Source organism: Aquarana catesbeiana, linkage group LG13 (assembly GCF_042186555.1).
Source record: "Aquarana catesbeiana isolate 2022-GZ linkage group LG13, ASM4218655v1, whole genome shotgun sequence".
Lineage (NCBI taxonomy): Eukaryota > Metazoa > Chordata > Amphibia > Anura > Ranidae > Aquarana > Aquarana catesbeiana.
The window spans coordinates 160,572,535-160,588,173 of NC_133336.1; the positions used below are offsets into that span (position 1 = coordinate 160,572,535).

At 39.8% G+C, this 15,639-nt stretch overlaps 1 protein-coding gene across 27 annotated transcripts in view; it reads right to left on the bottom strand.

Moving 5' to 3' along the window:
* Positions 1 to 15,639, bottom strand: part of GPHN (gephyrin) — an 877,053-nt gene that overhangs the window by 360,775 nt on the left and 500,639 nt on the right. For all 27 annotated transcript variants that reach the window (XM_073610658.1, XM_073610659.1, XM_073610665.1 and 24 more), the window contains exons 6-7: positions 14,786 to 14,852; positions 2,976 to 3,248 (exon numbers count right to left, since the gene is read on the bottom strand). In XM_073610658.1, the coding sequence (XP_073466759.1) occupies positions 2,976 to 3,248; positions 14,786 to 14,852 (340 nt within the window). The remainder of the gene's footprint in view (positions 1 to 2,975; positions 3,249 to 14,785; positions 14,853 to 15,639) is intronic.

Here is a 15,639-nt window from a genome sequence, read left to right on the forward strand (position 1 = left end):
ATGGCCAATGGATGACTTGTAAAGGAGCTTGCCAAGCACCAGAAGCAGAGCACAGTGTCATATTCATGGCAGGCCTCACTATTGACCTGTCCAGTGAGATTCAGGTACTTCCTCCAAAGCTACTGCTGAGGGTAAGCTGATCCAGATAACTGTATAAAGAAACCAGCTCAAGCAGCATGTAGATGAAGTCTTAACTGAAGCAGAAATAATCTTGGAAAATGAAAAAATGATGAAATGGCTAGTAAACTGGTTAAGCTTTTTTCAGTAGAGAAAAGACATCCATCATCCTAGGAAGCACCAAAAAGCTAAGGCTTGCTGCGAGTGGGAGGGGTTATGTTAGGCTGATCACGATTTTATGTTGCCAGTGTCAAAATCCCCCTGCAGGTGGCAGTATATCTGTGTATAAGCGAAAAATACATTTTTCCCTTTCTCTGAACACACCAAACAGTATTAGTAATAGGACTTAATTCATTGTTTTCCTCTTTAATTTAAGCCATCAAAATTATTATTTTACAGTTTTGCCAAACATCTAAAACCAGTTAAAAAAAGCAATCCTTCACTGTTCTTTTGAGGTTATAAGTTGTTAGTATTCAAGATAAAGAGTCAAGGTTTAACTACAAAAATAATTTATTCACATTTATTAGTCTTTATCCTTGCAAACGTTTATCAAATCTGTAACATTTGCATTTTCTTGACCTACATAGCAGTTCTTCTGGTTTTAAATAAACTGATCCAGCCCTAACTAGACTGTTTAATGTGATCATCCGAAATAAATGCAACAATGACCTCTACAGTTATTTTCACAATTTTCCATAAACCAACCAAGCAAGTCTAGGTTTGATAATATCAATCTTTTGCGAATAAAAAAATTGCTTATATAAAGTACTCAGAAAGAATTTGGGTGTCCAGATGGCAGATCTAATCAAACCCTAAGTGCACTGACTCATAAAAGGCAAGGAATTTAGGCATATTGACTAGACAAAAATTACTTAATGCCATGTAGGTAGCAAAATGCCCAAAAAGATTTGGGGGGTGGAGAGGGTCTTAACCTTAACCTGTTTTCAACATTTGTTACATCCTAATGCTACTGTTGCCCTGCAGCCGCTTTACAGTCTGTCCTTATCTACGTGCACTACAGTAATAACAGGCCGTGTTCCTTTTTTTCCTTACCTGTTGCTGGCTGCAATTGTTTGTTTTTTTTCACAGACCTTTTTTTTTTAATGGTGACAGTGGATTATGTCTAGGTAATGTGTATCAGCAGAGAGGCTTATAGTTTTCTTTCAGAGATCAAGTGACAGTGATTTACAGGCTTGAGATTATGGGAGCCAGAGCAGAGCAGAAGGGCATAGTGTTGTCACTCCATAATTCATTGCCCTAACAAGTTACTTTATAGTATCACCAAATGTTATTTTCATGAAAGCTAGCGATTAAAATAAAAATAGGCTTTTTCAAGGAATATTATCATATTATATTTGATATGAGATTTGGTTGGGTTAAAAATCTACTTGAACAAACTATTAAATTGTGGTGCTGGGGTACATTTTTTGAGTGCCCTTCCTGTGTGCAATGGCCTATACACTCAATCCTTTTAAGGACCAAAATCTGTGTGCAACAACCTATTGATAGCTAGATGTTCAATTGTCAGCATTTTTTTTTCTATTACGTTTTCTTTCCCCCTTTTGTTAAATGTAGGCTGGGTTCACACTTTTGCGATCACAGACATTGCATGTGATTTGCACTGAATTGCTGTGCAGATCACATGCAATGTCTGTGCAATGTAAATTCCGTAATAAAAACTGTATGGCTGAAATCGCATTGCATTCGCACCAAAGTGGTGTAGAACCCATTTTTTGGTCCGCACTGGAATCGATTGTGGCACCATTTCACAGTTCGCACTGTGAAAAAAATGTGTAAAAATTCTTCTAGCTTTTTTATCTATCAAGAGGTAGCATATGCGCTTAAAATACTGGCCAGCGGACAATACGCAACCGGTCCCTAGATGATCGAAGATATATTTCTCGACCATACAGTTAATGACTTGCATTTTTTCATATTGTATGGTCTCTTTTATCAGTATTCCCACCAAGCACATCTTATGTTGAGATTTCTATGTTTAATATTCAAAGGTCTTGTGCTTATGAACATTTTCAAGGAAAGGCACTTTGTGTTTGTGCTCAGTTTCACCTCTGTTTACATTATTATTATTTAAGGTACTTAAACAGCGCTGTCAATTTACGCAGCACTTTACATATACATTGTACATTCCCTACCCTCAAGGAGCTTACAATCTAAGGTCCCTAACTCACATTCATATACTAGGGCCAATTTTAGACAGAAGCCAATTAACCTACTAGCATGTCTTTGGAGTGTGGGAGGAAACCCACGCATGCACAGGGAGAACATGCATACTCCAGACAGGTAGTGTCATGGCTGGGATTCGAACCAGCGACCCTTTTTACTGCTAGGCGAGAGTGCTACCCACTACATCACTGTACCGCCCGATTATTGTTCATTGATTGTGCCTTACGTGACATTTCAATAAAAATATTGAAAAGTAAAACACTGGCCAGCAACACAGATTTTTTTTTTTTAAACACAGGGCATGTTTATGAGCCTGTGTGTACAGGCCCATTAAAAACAATGGGCTGCATTTACAACGTAGATTAATGAAAAAAAATGCCAGAATATCTACAAACAAGTTTGTTTTATGCATTCATGTGCAAGAGCACACTGGAGGGGAAGGTGAGTTCAAGGTACAAGTGTGACGATTCTAACCTTTCCATTTAAAGTCTGCAGAAAATTAGGCACCCCCTACAATATAAGTTTCAACTGGGTGACCCCTATAAACAGAGAAAATTTGAAATTGGTCATAGAGTTTGCAAATATTCGTACTTTAAATAGCTAAACACAAGGAAAGCTAGAGTATCATTTGTATGAGTTACCATAGCAAAATGTGTAATAAAAGGTGTTCATACCTTTGCTGCAATATTTGCTGCTGTTATATGTGAAGAAGAACTGTCCTCAGTTGATGCAACACCACTATCTTTCTTCTCTTCCTCTTCTTCTTCACACTGTACACCCTTATCTTCTGTTTGCTTGTGAGGACTCGTCGTTGGTGGAGGAGAGAGGGGAGGTGGTGGAGATGGCAAGTCTTCCAATTCATCGTGAACTTCTTTTACTTTTACAATAGCATCCCTCAAAAGGTCTATAGCATGAGGTAGGGCTGGCAGTATAAACTGAAAGCATTCCTGTACATAAATAAAGAAGACAAAGCATTACATCATTTTCTATTGTGGAATATTTAGCAACTTTTTCTGCTTTGGAAAATGTAATACAATGTAAACCTTTCATGCAATTTAGGGAGGTAACAAAAACTTTAAGTAAACCTGTGCCCAGATCATGCACACTAAAGTTCAGTATGTACATACCCTGAACAAGCAGGAAAAGCATTTAAAAAAAAACAAGCCCTTTTTTATCTTTGTGTCTATAAACTCTGTGGAGAGAATAATTTTCAAATTGAACAACACAAGCAGTGAAAGCTTCTTTATGGAAAAAAACATCTTGGCAACCTGCCAGCTCTCCGATATAAACACGCGGGTATTACCAATTTGTTGGAAATTACTGACTCTGTGAAGATCTTTGTAAACCTGAGACTGGAAATATGAACAAAGCACATCCTTCTATACTGTGTACTTGTCTTTATTCAAAGCAATGGAGAAGTAATTTCTGACAGCTTTTCCTGACTACAAGAGATAATTGGTGATAAGGAGCACTGACAGCTACAGCTGTGCATGTTCCCGTGTACTGTGAGGAGGGGGTGTGCCCCTTTCCTCCAAACAGAGAAAATAAACCACCAGAGGAAACCATAGGTTGTTGCTAACATCCCTACTAATTGGACATAAGCAAATAAGAACCCCCCTAAACTAATGAGATTTTAAGTGCTTGGCGTCCAGCCGCCATTCTTATACGGCAGCAAGTTTGCAGTGCTGCGTGAATCACCGTAGCTGTATGGCGAGCGCTTTAAAAACTATAGTGCGCGCGCCGCCGGGGCCGATGTGCGTGGGCGGCAGCTGCGATGTCTGCCGGTGACCCTCGATCACTCCTCAGAGAGGCAGAAGGGGGATCTGTCAACGTAAACAGACAGATCCCTGTTCTGTCAGGGAATACACTATTTTGTCAGCAGTCTTTTCATCATGTTCTGTTATGTTTTATAGCAGTGATGTATACACCTATTTTATGCATGTATCAAATAAAATGTTTAAATTTTATACATTAGTGGTTTAATATATGAGTTGCCTTAAAAGTCCCATTAGTATTGGGGGGTACTTTTTGCCTACTTTCCTCCAATCAGTGCTCAAAGATCTTCTAACTGAGCTCTGCAATGTGAGACTTCAGATCCCCACCCCCTGCTTTTCATAGTTGAGAGATGCCGTATAAAATGTGGGTTTTAGAAGGCTGTAGAGGGTAGAGTACTGCAGATTAACAGGCACAACTCATGTTGTTTATCACCTCTGTTTATCACCTGATGCTGGTCACTTCACTGGGTATATCTAAGGGTTTTCAACCACCTTAAAGATCTTTGAGAATGATTAATTTCATATTAAAGCGTTTGTTACCCCAACACATCATATTCCTGATATGTGCCTGCTGTACCATGTATTTGTATAAGAAAGCATCCTGTTCTCTTTGTATTGCTTCCTTTGTGTGAAATCCCTGGTGTCCCTGCCAGTTTCTCTGCTTTCCTATTAGAAACTGACCACATTAGGGAGGAGAGCACACTGTGGTCAGTTCTTTCAACTCTCCTCCAATGATCAAACTTGTCCGGACACGCCCCTGCTGCACAGCCATTCACTGGGAAGTTCAGTGAATGTGATCATTTATAAAAAAAAAGAAAAAAAAAAAGGTGTTTATAATGTTTTGTTAGGTCTATTAAAAAAGTTTTACTTTTCATTTCTATTTTAAACTGAATTTGTTTTTTGTACAAGGTGATCATTTACAATCACTTTAAAGTTTTTGATAGAGATGGGGCGACTTAAAACTTCTGTCATGTATTTTTTTTACTCGGATCTGGGTCTCATTAGGGAGATTGTACCTAGTGACAAGTCATTTCCTAATACGGAATTGCCATAATGAGGTAATGACATCACCACCACAGGAAATCCCCTGGGGGACAGGTGGAATGGGCTTGGGATAAAGTCCTGTTTGGGAGGCTGTCCCATACAAGACAGCTTCTCAGCACAGACATGCCCAACTCTGAGCACTGGCATATATTTGTAAGCCAGCTCAGAGCTGTTATTTAATTCCAAATCTGTGAGCTGGCAGTAATTCTTTAAGAATCTGTCAATGTCACAGCGACACGTTCTTATTATTACTAAACCCAGGACCCTGTATTTACTATATCTGATCTCTCACAGTACACAGGACATGGGAATGCAATTATTCTGGCAAGATGAAATGCTAAATACCTTTTATCATCAGTAGAATATAGAATTCTTATGACTTCTATAAGTGTCTGATTAAAGCTTGTAGGGGGAGTTTTCACTCTACCTGGACTGTCCTATGAGGCTGCAGGACTCCTGATCCTCTGTCTGAACAGTGCTTATTGGCCCTGTGCCGATCACATGCACCCTCCCAAGAAAAGAAAAAACTTTCTAGCAATACACACCAAACTGAGCATGTGCAGGATGTCCCCAAGGCTCTGTTCTATCAGCAGATGGATTGGGGACTGTGGAAGAAGGTGAGGATCAGAGAAGACAGGATCAAATTTTACACAATGCAGATGATTAACCCCTTAGGTTCCACGGTGAGTATAACAAGCATGCTTTACTGCATATACAGTCTGATTTTACTGTTGTGCATTTAGGAAAACTAACTTCTTGCCTACTAGGCCAATTCTGACACTTCATGCCTGCATGTAAAAATCTTAATTTTTTTCTATAAAATTACTCAGAACCCCCAAACATTATATATATATATATATATATATATATATATATATATATATATATATTTTTTTTTTAGCAGAGAACCTAGGGAACAAAATGGTGGTCATTGCAATGGTATTTGTGCAATTTTTCAAATGCGTTCCATGCATTAAAAAAAACAAAAAAACAGTAAAGTTAGCCCAATTTTCTTGCATAATGTGAAAGATGATGTTACACTGAGTAAATAGATGCCTAACATATCACGCTTTAAAATTGTGCACACTTGTGGAATGGTGCCAAACTTTGGTACTTGAAAATTCCCATCCCTCACATGTGTGATTTTAATGCCGTTTACATATGTGGGTACGACCTACGTATGTGTTTGCTTCTACGTGTGAGCACGCAAGGACGGGAGCGCTTTAAAAAAAAAATTGTTTCTTTTACTTATATTTTTCTATTTTGACGCTTACTTTTTACATTCTATTTTATTTTTTTTTTATCACTTTTATTCTCATTACAAGGAATGTAAACATCCCTTGTAATAGGAATAGGGCATGACAGGGGGTCCTCTTCACAGCGAGATCTGGGGTCTCTAAGTCACCAGATCTCGCCTCTTGGCTGGGGAGCCTGAGATAAATAAAAAAACGATCTCGGCTTCCCAGCCAAGGTGGCAGCATATTTTCAAATGCAGAGGCTGGGCGTGACGTAATAACATCATGCCCGGCCTCCGAAAGGTCATAGAGACTCCTGGGGACCATTTTGTAAATGTCACATTGGACTTACTCTGCACTGAACCAAAGATCAGGCAGACCCATTTTAAGTCATTTTCACTGTTAAAACCCTATTATTTTACTGTGGTTTATGTATGTTTTGTAATATTTTTTCTGTAAATATTTATTGCACAATTTTTCTTTTCATCAAGGCTCGGTTCACACCTAAATGAGCCGCGGTTCGCACAGCAACGCTGTGCGTTCCTGTTCTCCAGTTCAGCGACGAATCAGAGCCAAATCTTTGCCTGAATTTGGCCCTGCAACAGAGCCAAAGACGCACAGTGTTTCTGTGCAGTGCGCTCCGCAGCCCCCCCAGAGATATGTGCACCGGCTCCATAGAGAGCCAATCACATTCTCCTGCTATGCGAATTGGATGCGGGGGGGAAAACCCACAGCCTTAAGCAATATTAAAAACCACATGATCTACAACAGCTGCCCATTCAGGAGATTTCTGCCAGTAAAACAGGGAATGAAAAATACCAAGCCACCTGGCTCACTTTAGCAGCACCAATGCTCTTTTCACTGGTTCCTCAGATCATTTCACCTAGCCTTCCTGGCTCATTTGGCCTGTAGTCATAGCACTATGCTGTACAGGCCCACTCCTGGCCTTTCAATAGCTGTTCTCCTGGCCCCCCCAGGCTCCTTACTCCTCTGAGACACCAGATTCTCTCAGCCCCCTGTGGTTGCCTAGTTGCCCTGGCTCTGCCAGTCTCCTAGACTCTCCTAGCCACCTCAACTCTCTCAGACTCTCCTAGCCACCTCAACTGTCCCAGTCTCCCAGATGCTCCTAGCCACCTCAACTCTCCCAGTCTTATGGACATAATCTCTCCTCCTGCATGAAGTGTTGTCTTTTGAGTAAAGCACCTCTGTCTCCTAAGAAAAACACACACTGTCGTCAAAGGAGAGCAAACCTCCCTCCTGGCTAGAGCCCTGAGCTATGCCTAAGCCTTGCTTATAACTAGTGTGAACACCTGCACACTCCCACAACCTGTAGGTCTCCAATAAGATCTAGACACAGCATTGTAGGCTTTGCCCTACCCAAGACACTTTGAAACCTTCAAACTTCATGACCAGGGATTACAAAACCCAGAGAAAACCAAAAAGCCAGTTTTCTCCACTCATAATAAATACTCTTAAGCCACGCACCATGCAAACATGCGACCCCTGTGTCACTCCATTTCCACAGTGCAGGGCCTTGCACTGTCACAACTAACAAAACCTGAAGTAGCAACTCAGCACAAAGATACAATTATAGAGAGCTGCTGCATAGCAATAGTTCTGCTCTTGTATCAAATTAAGGCAGCAATATTTCAATAGAGACACCGTTTTAATTATTTTTACCTATATTGTTTAAAAGGTAATGTTTCTCTCTAGGCTTCACAATATACATGTAAATTTTAATTAGAAATGGTGAAATTTTAATGTTTGATATCACAAGGAACACTTTTTTTTACGTAAAAGATGTCTGGAATAAAACAGTATTTTTAAGTCATAAGGAATGCTTTGAAAAAACGTAATTAGTGTATTTCTTACTACAGGCAAAATCAGATATTTTGTATAACTGAGAGATGATTTATTGACTAGCAAGTCCTCATTTATATTTCAGCCCATAGGAAACAAAAGCTTCATTAATGTCACAGTTCTCCTATCAATCGTGTACGCTATGGGGAAAAATAGGTAAGGCATCAAAGGAAAATGTATGAAGTTTTAACATACTTTGTTAGCAATCATGTTTTTCATAACTCTGCCTATATTAAACAGAAATATAAAAATACAAAAAGTCTGCTTCATTAAAAAAAAAAAACTGAAAGATGACAATGTAACAAGTTGCAAGCAGATGAAAATAAAAAAACAAAAGCGAACATCATATGTGAACAGGAACCTCTTAAGGAAATGTGCGTTAATAAACATGTAAAATACGGTATATCAGCTTGCTCTAAATAACCTTACTGATGTGTGCTAAATTTTATAAATCAAGATGCTATATTCAGTATGTAATTATACAGGTACATAGGGCAAACGTATCTGCTCACTACATACACAGGCTCAACCTCCTGCTTTGCTGCGTTTTATCTTTTCCCACAGCCGGCGGTCAAAACGTTCCTATCCTGAACGCAATTGTTCCATGTTCAGGAGAGGAATGTTGAACCTTACATAACCGAAGCAGCTCTTAAACTCTGCTAAAAGCCTATGGCTTCATGTACACTACAGCTCCTAAACGCCAGTTTAGGAGCTTTTGGCATTTTTTTGCCAAAGATCCTAAACTCTACTCCATAAAAGCTTATGTGTCCATGTACGCATAGGCTTTTAGCAGGGTTTGGGAGCTGCTGCAGTTAGGGGAGCTTCAACTTCTCTCTCTTGAATGCAGAAGAATCGCATTCAGGATAGGAACACTTTGACCGCTGGCTGCAAAACGCGAAAAAAACACAGTAAAATCGCGGCGGCATTTTGCCATGTTTTCTGTTTTTCTGTGGCCGGCGGTCAAATTAGGCTATGTAAAGTAGGCTACGTAAAGCTTAGTGAATTGACCCCTAAGTGTCAAGCTTAGTCAAAGTAAAGCTTAGTGAATTGACCCTTTAGATTCAAGCCTAAGTGTGAGATTCCATATTCTATTAATAGAACCTATCACTTCGGTTCAATATCTTATCAACTTTGGGCACTTCCATAGCATGTGAAGGAAAGTACCATTGTCCACCTTACACCTGGGGCATAGTGGGCTATCTCTTCTCTGCCACTTATGCAAATTATAAGGAGTGCGATACATGTGAGGTATAATAAAAAGCTGAGTTTCTGAGCTGACGAAAGGGATACTTTGAGCATGTTATCGAGTATACTGGACTGTTGCTCATCAGAAATATGTCTTATGTTCTTTGACAAACCTGCTCTGCATTTGAGAGACATAGTATTGAAAACCTGGGGGGTCCTTACTAACTACCAATCTAAGGCAGCAATAATCCATGATGGTTTACACTGACTACTAATATAAAGGGATTCTGCACCGAAAATCAATGTAACAGGGTTATTTAGCCTAACCACTAATTCATGTAATTAGTCATTACAGTGTAAAATGTTCTTGCAACCTTATATATAAAATCGGCTTTAATGACACATTACAATATGATGTGCAGTGCTTTGTGATATAATTTGCCGTGCAATGATTATATGGCAGGACATATTAGATTCAGATTGACAAAAAGGAGTTGTTTAAATTCCCTTGTTTTATCCCCTGATCATTTTCTTCCAAAAATGTTCAATACACAAACATATTGTTTAGGGCATTTAAATGTTGAAAGTCTTAATTTCTCCCCATTTTTTATGTCACAAAAAATGCTCCAAATTAACATAATAAAAATGCATGCGTTATCTGCCAATAAAGTACTTATTTTAAGCCACGTAATGAGATTTTTTTCAGCTCTCATCGCCCTCTCTGCTGAAAACAATATATATTAGCACAAATAATGACCTTTCCTGTATAAGGTCTGTTGGCATAGACCATAGGGTGAGTACATGGATTGAAAACTGGCTACAAGGGCGAGTTCAGAGGTTCATGATAAATGGGGGAGTACTTGGAATGGTCAGAGGTGGGTAGTGGGGTCCCCCCAGGGTTCTGTGCTGGAACCAATCCTATTTAATTTGTTCATAAATGACTTGGAGGATGGGGTAAACAGTTCAATCGCCTGTATTTGTGGATGATACTAAGCTAAGCAGGGCAATAACTTCTCCGCAGGATGTGGAAACCTTGCAAAAAGATCTGAACAAATTAATGGGGTGGGCAACTACATGGCAAATGAGGGGGGGGAGAACCTCTGGGGGAATCTAGGATGGAAGAGGATCTGTGGGTCCTAGTAGATGATAGGCTCAGCAATAGCATGCAATGCCAAGCTGCTGTTAACAAAGAGAACAGAATATTGGCATGCATTAAAAAGGGTATCAACTCCAGAGATAAAACGATAATTCTCCCGCTCTACAAGACTCTGGTCCGGCTGCACCTAGAGTATGCTGTCCAGTTCTGGGCACCAGTCCTCAGGAGGGATGTACTGAAATAGAGCGAGTGCAAAGAAGGGCAACAAAGCTAATAAAGGGTCTGGAGGACATTAGTTATGAGAAAAGGTTGCCAGCACTGAACTTATTCTCTCTGGAGAAGAGACGCTTGAGAGGGGATATGATTTCAATTTATAAATACTGTACTGGTTACCCCACAATAGAGATAAAACTTTTTCGCGGAAGGGAGTTTAACAAGACATGTGGCCGCTCATTAAAATTAGAAGAAAAGAGGTTTAACCTTAAACTACGTAGAGGGTTCTTTACTGTATGAGTGGCAAGAATGTGGAATTCCCTTCCACAGGCGGTGGTCTCAGCGGGGAGCATCGATAGTTTCAAAAAACGAATAGATAAGCACCTGAACGACCACAACATACAGGGATATACAAGGTAATACTGACATATAATCACACACATAGGTTGGACTTGATGGACTTGTGTCTTTTTTCAACCTCACCTACTATGTAATGATCATTAATTAGTTTAGGGGGCAAGCATAATTTCTGCACAGGAGCCACTAGTTACCTTTTTTTGCACACATAAAATTATTATAGTAGGGCAAGCAGTGCAGAATCACATAAATAAAGGCTGGCCATACAGTTTTCTTGTGCAGTTTTTTCTTTAGATTTACTCTATAAAACTACACTATTTTACCAAAAGTATTGGGATGCCTGCCTTTACACGCACATGAACTTCAACTGCATCCCAGTCTTAATCCGTAGGGTTCAATATTGAGTTGGCCCACCCTTTGCAGCTATAACAGCTTCAATTCTTCTGGAAAGGCTGTCGACAAAGTTTAGTAGTGTGTCCATGGGAATGCTTGCCCATTCTACCAGAAGCACATTTGTGATGTCAGGCACTGATGTGGATGAGAAGGCCTGGCTCACAGTCTCCGCTCTAATTCATCCCAAAGGTGTCCTATCAGATTGAGGTCAGGATTCGCTAATTCAAGTCTTTATAGACCTTGCTTTGTGAACTGGTCCAAATCATTTGGTGGAGGGGGGATTATGGTGTGGGGTGGTTTTTCAGGGGTTGGGCTTGGCCCCTTAGTTCCACTGAAGGGAACTCTTAAGGCATCAGCATACCAAGACATATTGGACAATATCATGCTCCCAAGTTTGTGAGAACAGTTTGGGAATGGCCCCTTCCTGTTCCAACATGACTGCTCACCAGTGCACAAACAAGGTCCATAAAGGCATGGATGAGCAAGTGGTCAAGCATTCCCATAGACACACTCCTAAACCTTGTGGACAGCCTTCCCAGAAGAATTGAAGCAGTTAAAGCGGCAAAGGGCTGGCCAACTAAATATTGAACCTTACAGACTAAGACTGGTATGCCATTAAAGTTCATGTGCGTGTAAAGGCAGGCTCCCCAATGATTTTGGTAATATAGTGCAAGCATTTTCAATTTGTATGCAATCATGCAGACCACTGCACTACATTATTGATGTTAACTCTAAAGGAAATTGAACAAGAAAATTGCATAATTTATGGCCAGCTTTACACAAATCAGCCATAATATTATGACCACTGACAGGTAAAGTGAATAACATTGATTATCTTGTGACAATGGCACCTGGAAGTAGGTGGGATATATTAGGCAGTAAGATTTTGTCTCTGAAGTTAAGGCCTCATTCACACAAGGCGGATCCGCTCAGCAGAGTCCGCCAGCTCAGCAGGAGATCTCTCCGTTGATCTCTGCTGAGCCGGCAGATGACAGGTCCGTCTCGGCTCACTGAGCGGCGACGGGCCTGTCAGAGCGCCGCTGATTCCTATGGAGGGATCAAACGAAAGCGGACAGCATGTCCATTTTCATCAGATCTCATCCGATCCGCTAGGACGGATGCGAACGTATCGCCATACGTCTGACATGGCCACCGCTGACATCCGTTGCTCCATAGACCTGCATGGAGCGTCCGTTCAGGTCCACCTAAAAAACTGACAGGCGGACCTGAACGGTCCGTCCATGTGAAAGGGACCTAATGTGTTAAAAGCAAAACAAATTGGGCAAGTGTAAGGATTTGACAACAGCCAAATTGTAATGGCTAGACAACTGGGTCAGAGCAATGCCAAAACTCCAGCTCTTCCCGGCTAGCAGTGGTAGAGACCTACCAGAAGTGGTCCATGGAAGGAAAACCAGTGAACCAGTGACAGGCTCATGAATGGCCATGGCTCATTAATGCCCATGGGGAGAGAAGGCTGCCCAATGAAGTATGATCAAATAGTTACTGTAGCTCAAATTGCTGAAAAAGTGAATTCTGGATCTGACAGAAAGGTATCAGAACACACAGTGCATCTCAATTTGTTGTGTATGGATCTCAGTCCAATCAAGCATCTGTTGGACGTGCTGGGATGTCTCTTCTGCAATAAAGTAAACCCAACTGTTTGCTCGCAGTCTTCTTTAGAAGGTGCACTGAGCTGTGCAGTTTACATTCTTGCACAGAGCCTGTGTGTTTCAATGACACAACTCCTGTGCATGCGCAGGAGTGATTTCATCCTGTGCTGGCCAATGAAGAAGGCTGCAGCCTGCCACCAGGATGAAGTTGAGTAGAAGATGTTGGTAAGGGACGTCAGACTGTTGAAAGAGAGGCAAATATCGCGGACATTCCTTTTGCTTTAAGAAAAGTAACTAATAAAATGATTTTTCATTGTGCTCAAAGATTGCATTAGATAATTATACTTTTATAAGGCATCTGCTGTATTAAGAAACCACCTCCAGGCAATTTCACTGAACATGAACCATAAAACATTTTTAACACCAGTACTCATTTGAAAACCTAATAAAATGTATAATTTGGAAAACAAAATTATATACATCCATATAAATAGTAGTTTCTCTACATAAGCAACAATTCTAAAATATTAAATGATTCTAAGATGCACCTCAACCTGAATAAGAACAATAATTGTATTCAGTTTGCCCTTATAATGTGATTTTACAGCTGGGTAGAACAATGCGTTTTTAAAGAAAGATAGCAGTAGTGCATGAGTGTAGAGAAGGCTGGATTACAGTTTATGACTGTCCCAGAGAGTGAGAAAGTGCTTTGTGATTGGTTTGGCGATTGCCCTGCAGATTTAAGCCATAAAAGATTGGCTACCAGGAGCGAATCACAATCAATCAACTCAAGACCTACCAAAGAGGGGTTTCATAAATAGAGTAATATTTCAGCAGCTGCATAGTAATATTTTTTGAAGCTGTGGAGCTCAAGGTCACCCCCGGAGTTTAGGGGTTACCAGGCAGGTGAGTTTCACTTCACCCTAAATGGTTTGGGAAACACGGCGTTGCAAGATCCACGATAGGTAGTTTTTAGTCAAGGTAATAATTATAAGGCATTATACACGGTATCTGAAACATACAACTTTTTACAAGTTTTGATATTATTGAAAGAAAGATCTATTTCCACAGCCAGTGTCAATAAGTATACAAGAAGTCATAAAATGAAGAGAGCAAGATATTTCAATAGAATACAAAAGAATATATAAAGATCCCAAAAAAGGGACAGGAGTGTAGTCTTTAACCACAGCATTACATTTTGATATATTAAAAAACAGTGATACAAAACAAAGTTTTACATGTTAAGAAATATTTAGCATAGCTGCTGTTAGTATTTGACAAGGCACCACTCTTCAGAGTAAAAACACACAACAAGAAAATCGGGTGAACCTTTTTGTCCAAAGAATTTTCCTAAGATTTTCGTATAGTGTGTACAAAACTTTCAACAGCCGACTCTGAATTTTCATTTCAAATTTTCTGTAGGAACAAATGCCAAAATTCTTCTCTTACAGGAACAGAACGAGCGATTGTCGTTTAATGTGTACTGTTTTAGTACAAGAAAAATCAGAAAAGAAAGATTGCGCATGATCAGAAACAACAAAAGAAAAAGCCTTTGTCGTAAGAATTTTCATTCATCGGTTCTGATTTGCTGTGAAACAATAAGGAAAATCGGACGATCGTTCACCCGGTTTTCTTATAGTGTGTACCTCACTTTAGTCATACTGTACACATCAAACAAAGAGTAAACATTTACTGACCAACTGAAAACATAATTACCTGTGATCCTTTCTTGCTACCTGGTAAGTTGATAATGAGAGTTTTGCCTCTGATCCCACAAACCGGTCTAAAAAAATAAATAAAAATTATGCATACATATTATTACAGCGTTTTTGTGTGTGCGTTTAACATTAACATAGTTGTGTGACAATATGGACACCTTTTATTACAATACATTTCAAAGCACTAATCAAAGCTACAAATACTACACATTATTATGCAGTTTCACAATTTCTTTTTGATGCATATTGCACTACGGAAAGAGAGAATAAACAGCAAGAGCTATTAAAGCTCCCTCTGCTGTCATGTACACTTTTGAATAACTCTGCTCCCTACCTGATCTGACACAGATTATTTAAATCCTATCTGACACTGGCACACTCTCCTGACCAATTTACTCCCGTATACATTGCAAAGTGGGAATCAGATTTAGGGAGGTAGAAAGGGAAGACCCCCACACCATGCCAACATCCAGTAAGTATATGTAGGAATTGAGAGTATATACCAAAAAAAAAAAAAGGCGGACTTTGTGGGCATACCACAAGGCAAAATATTAAAAAAGGTTATTTTATTAACAAATCAATTAAAATGACATACAACACTAAAACAACACCCTATTGTTAGACAAGATCAACAGATACCCAATACAACAATTGTGAAGGTTAGGATCCTAAGTCAGTAAGGAATTCAGTGTATATATAATTTGTAAGACAGATTATGATCCAACCACTACTCCACACATTGCTTGTCAACGCATTTTGCAAATTTGTAGTGGTGCTTTGGCCAGCTGTGGCCCCTGCCTCCCCTCTGTCTGGTTCAGTGTCCAACTTACCTTCCCCCTCGGCCTGCTGGGG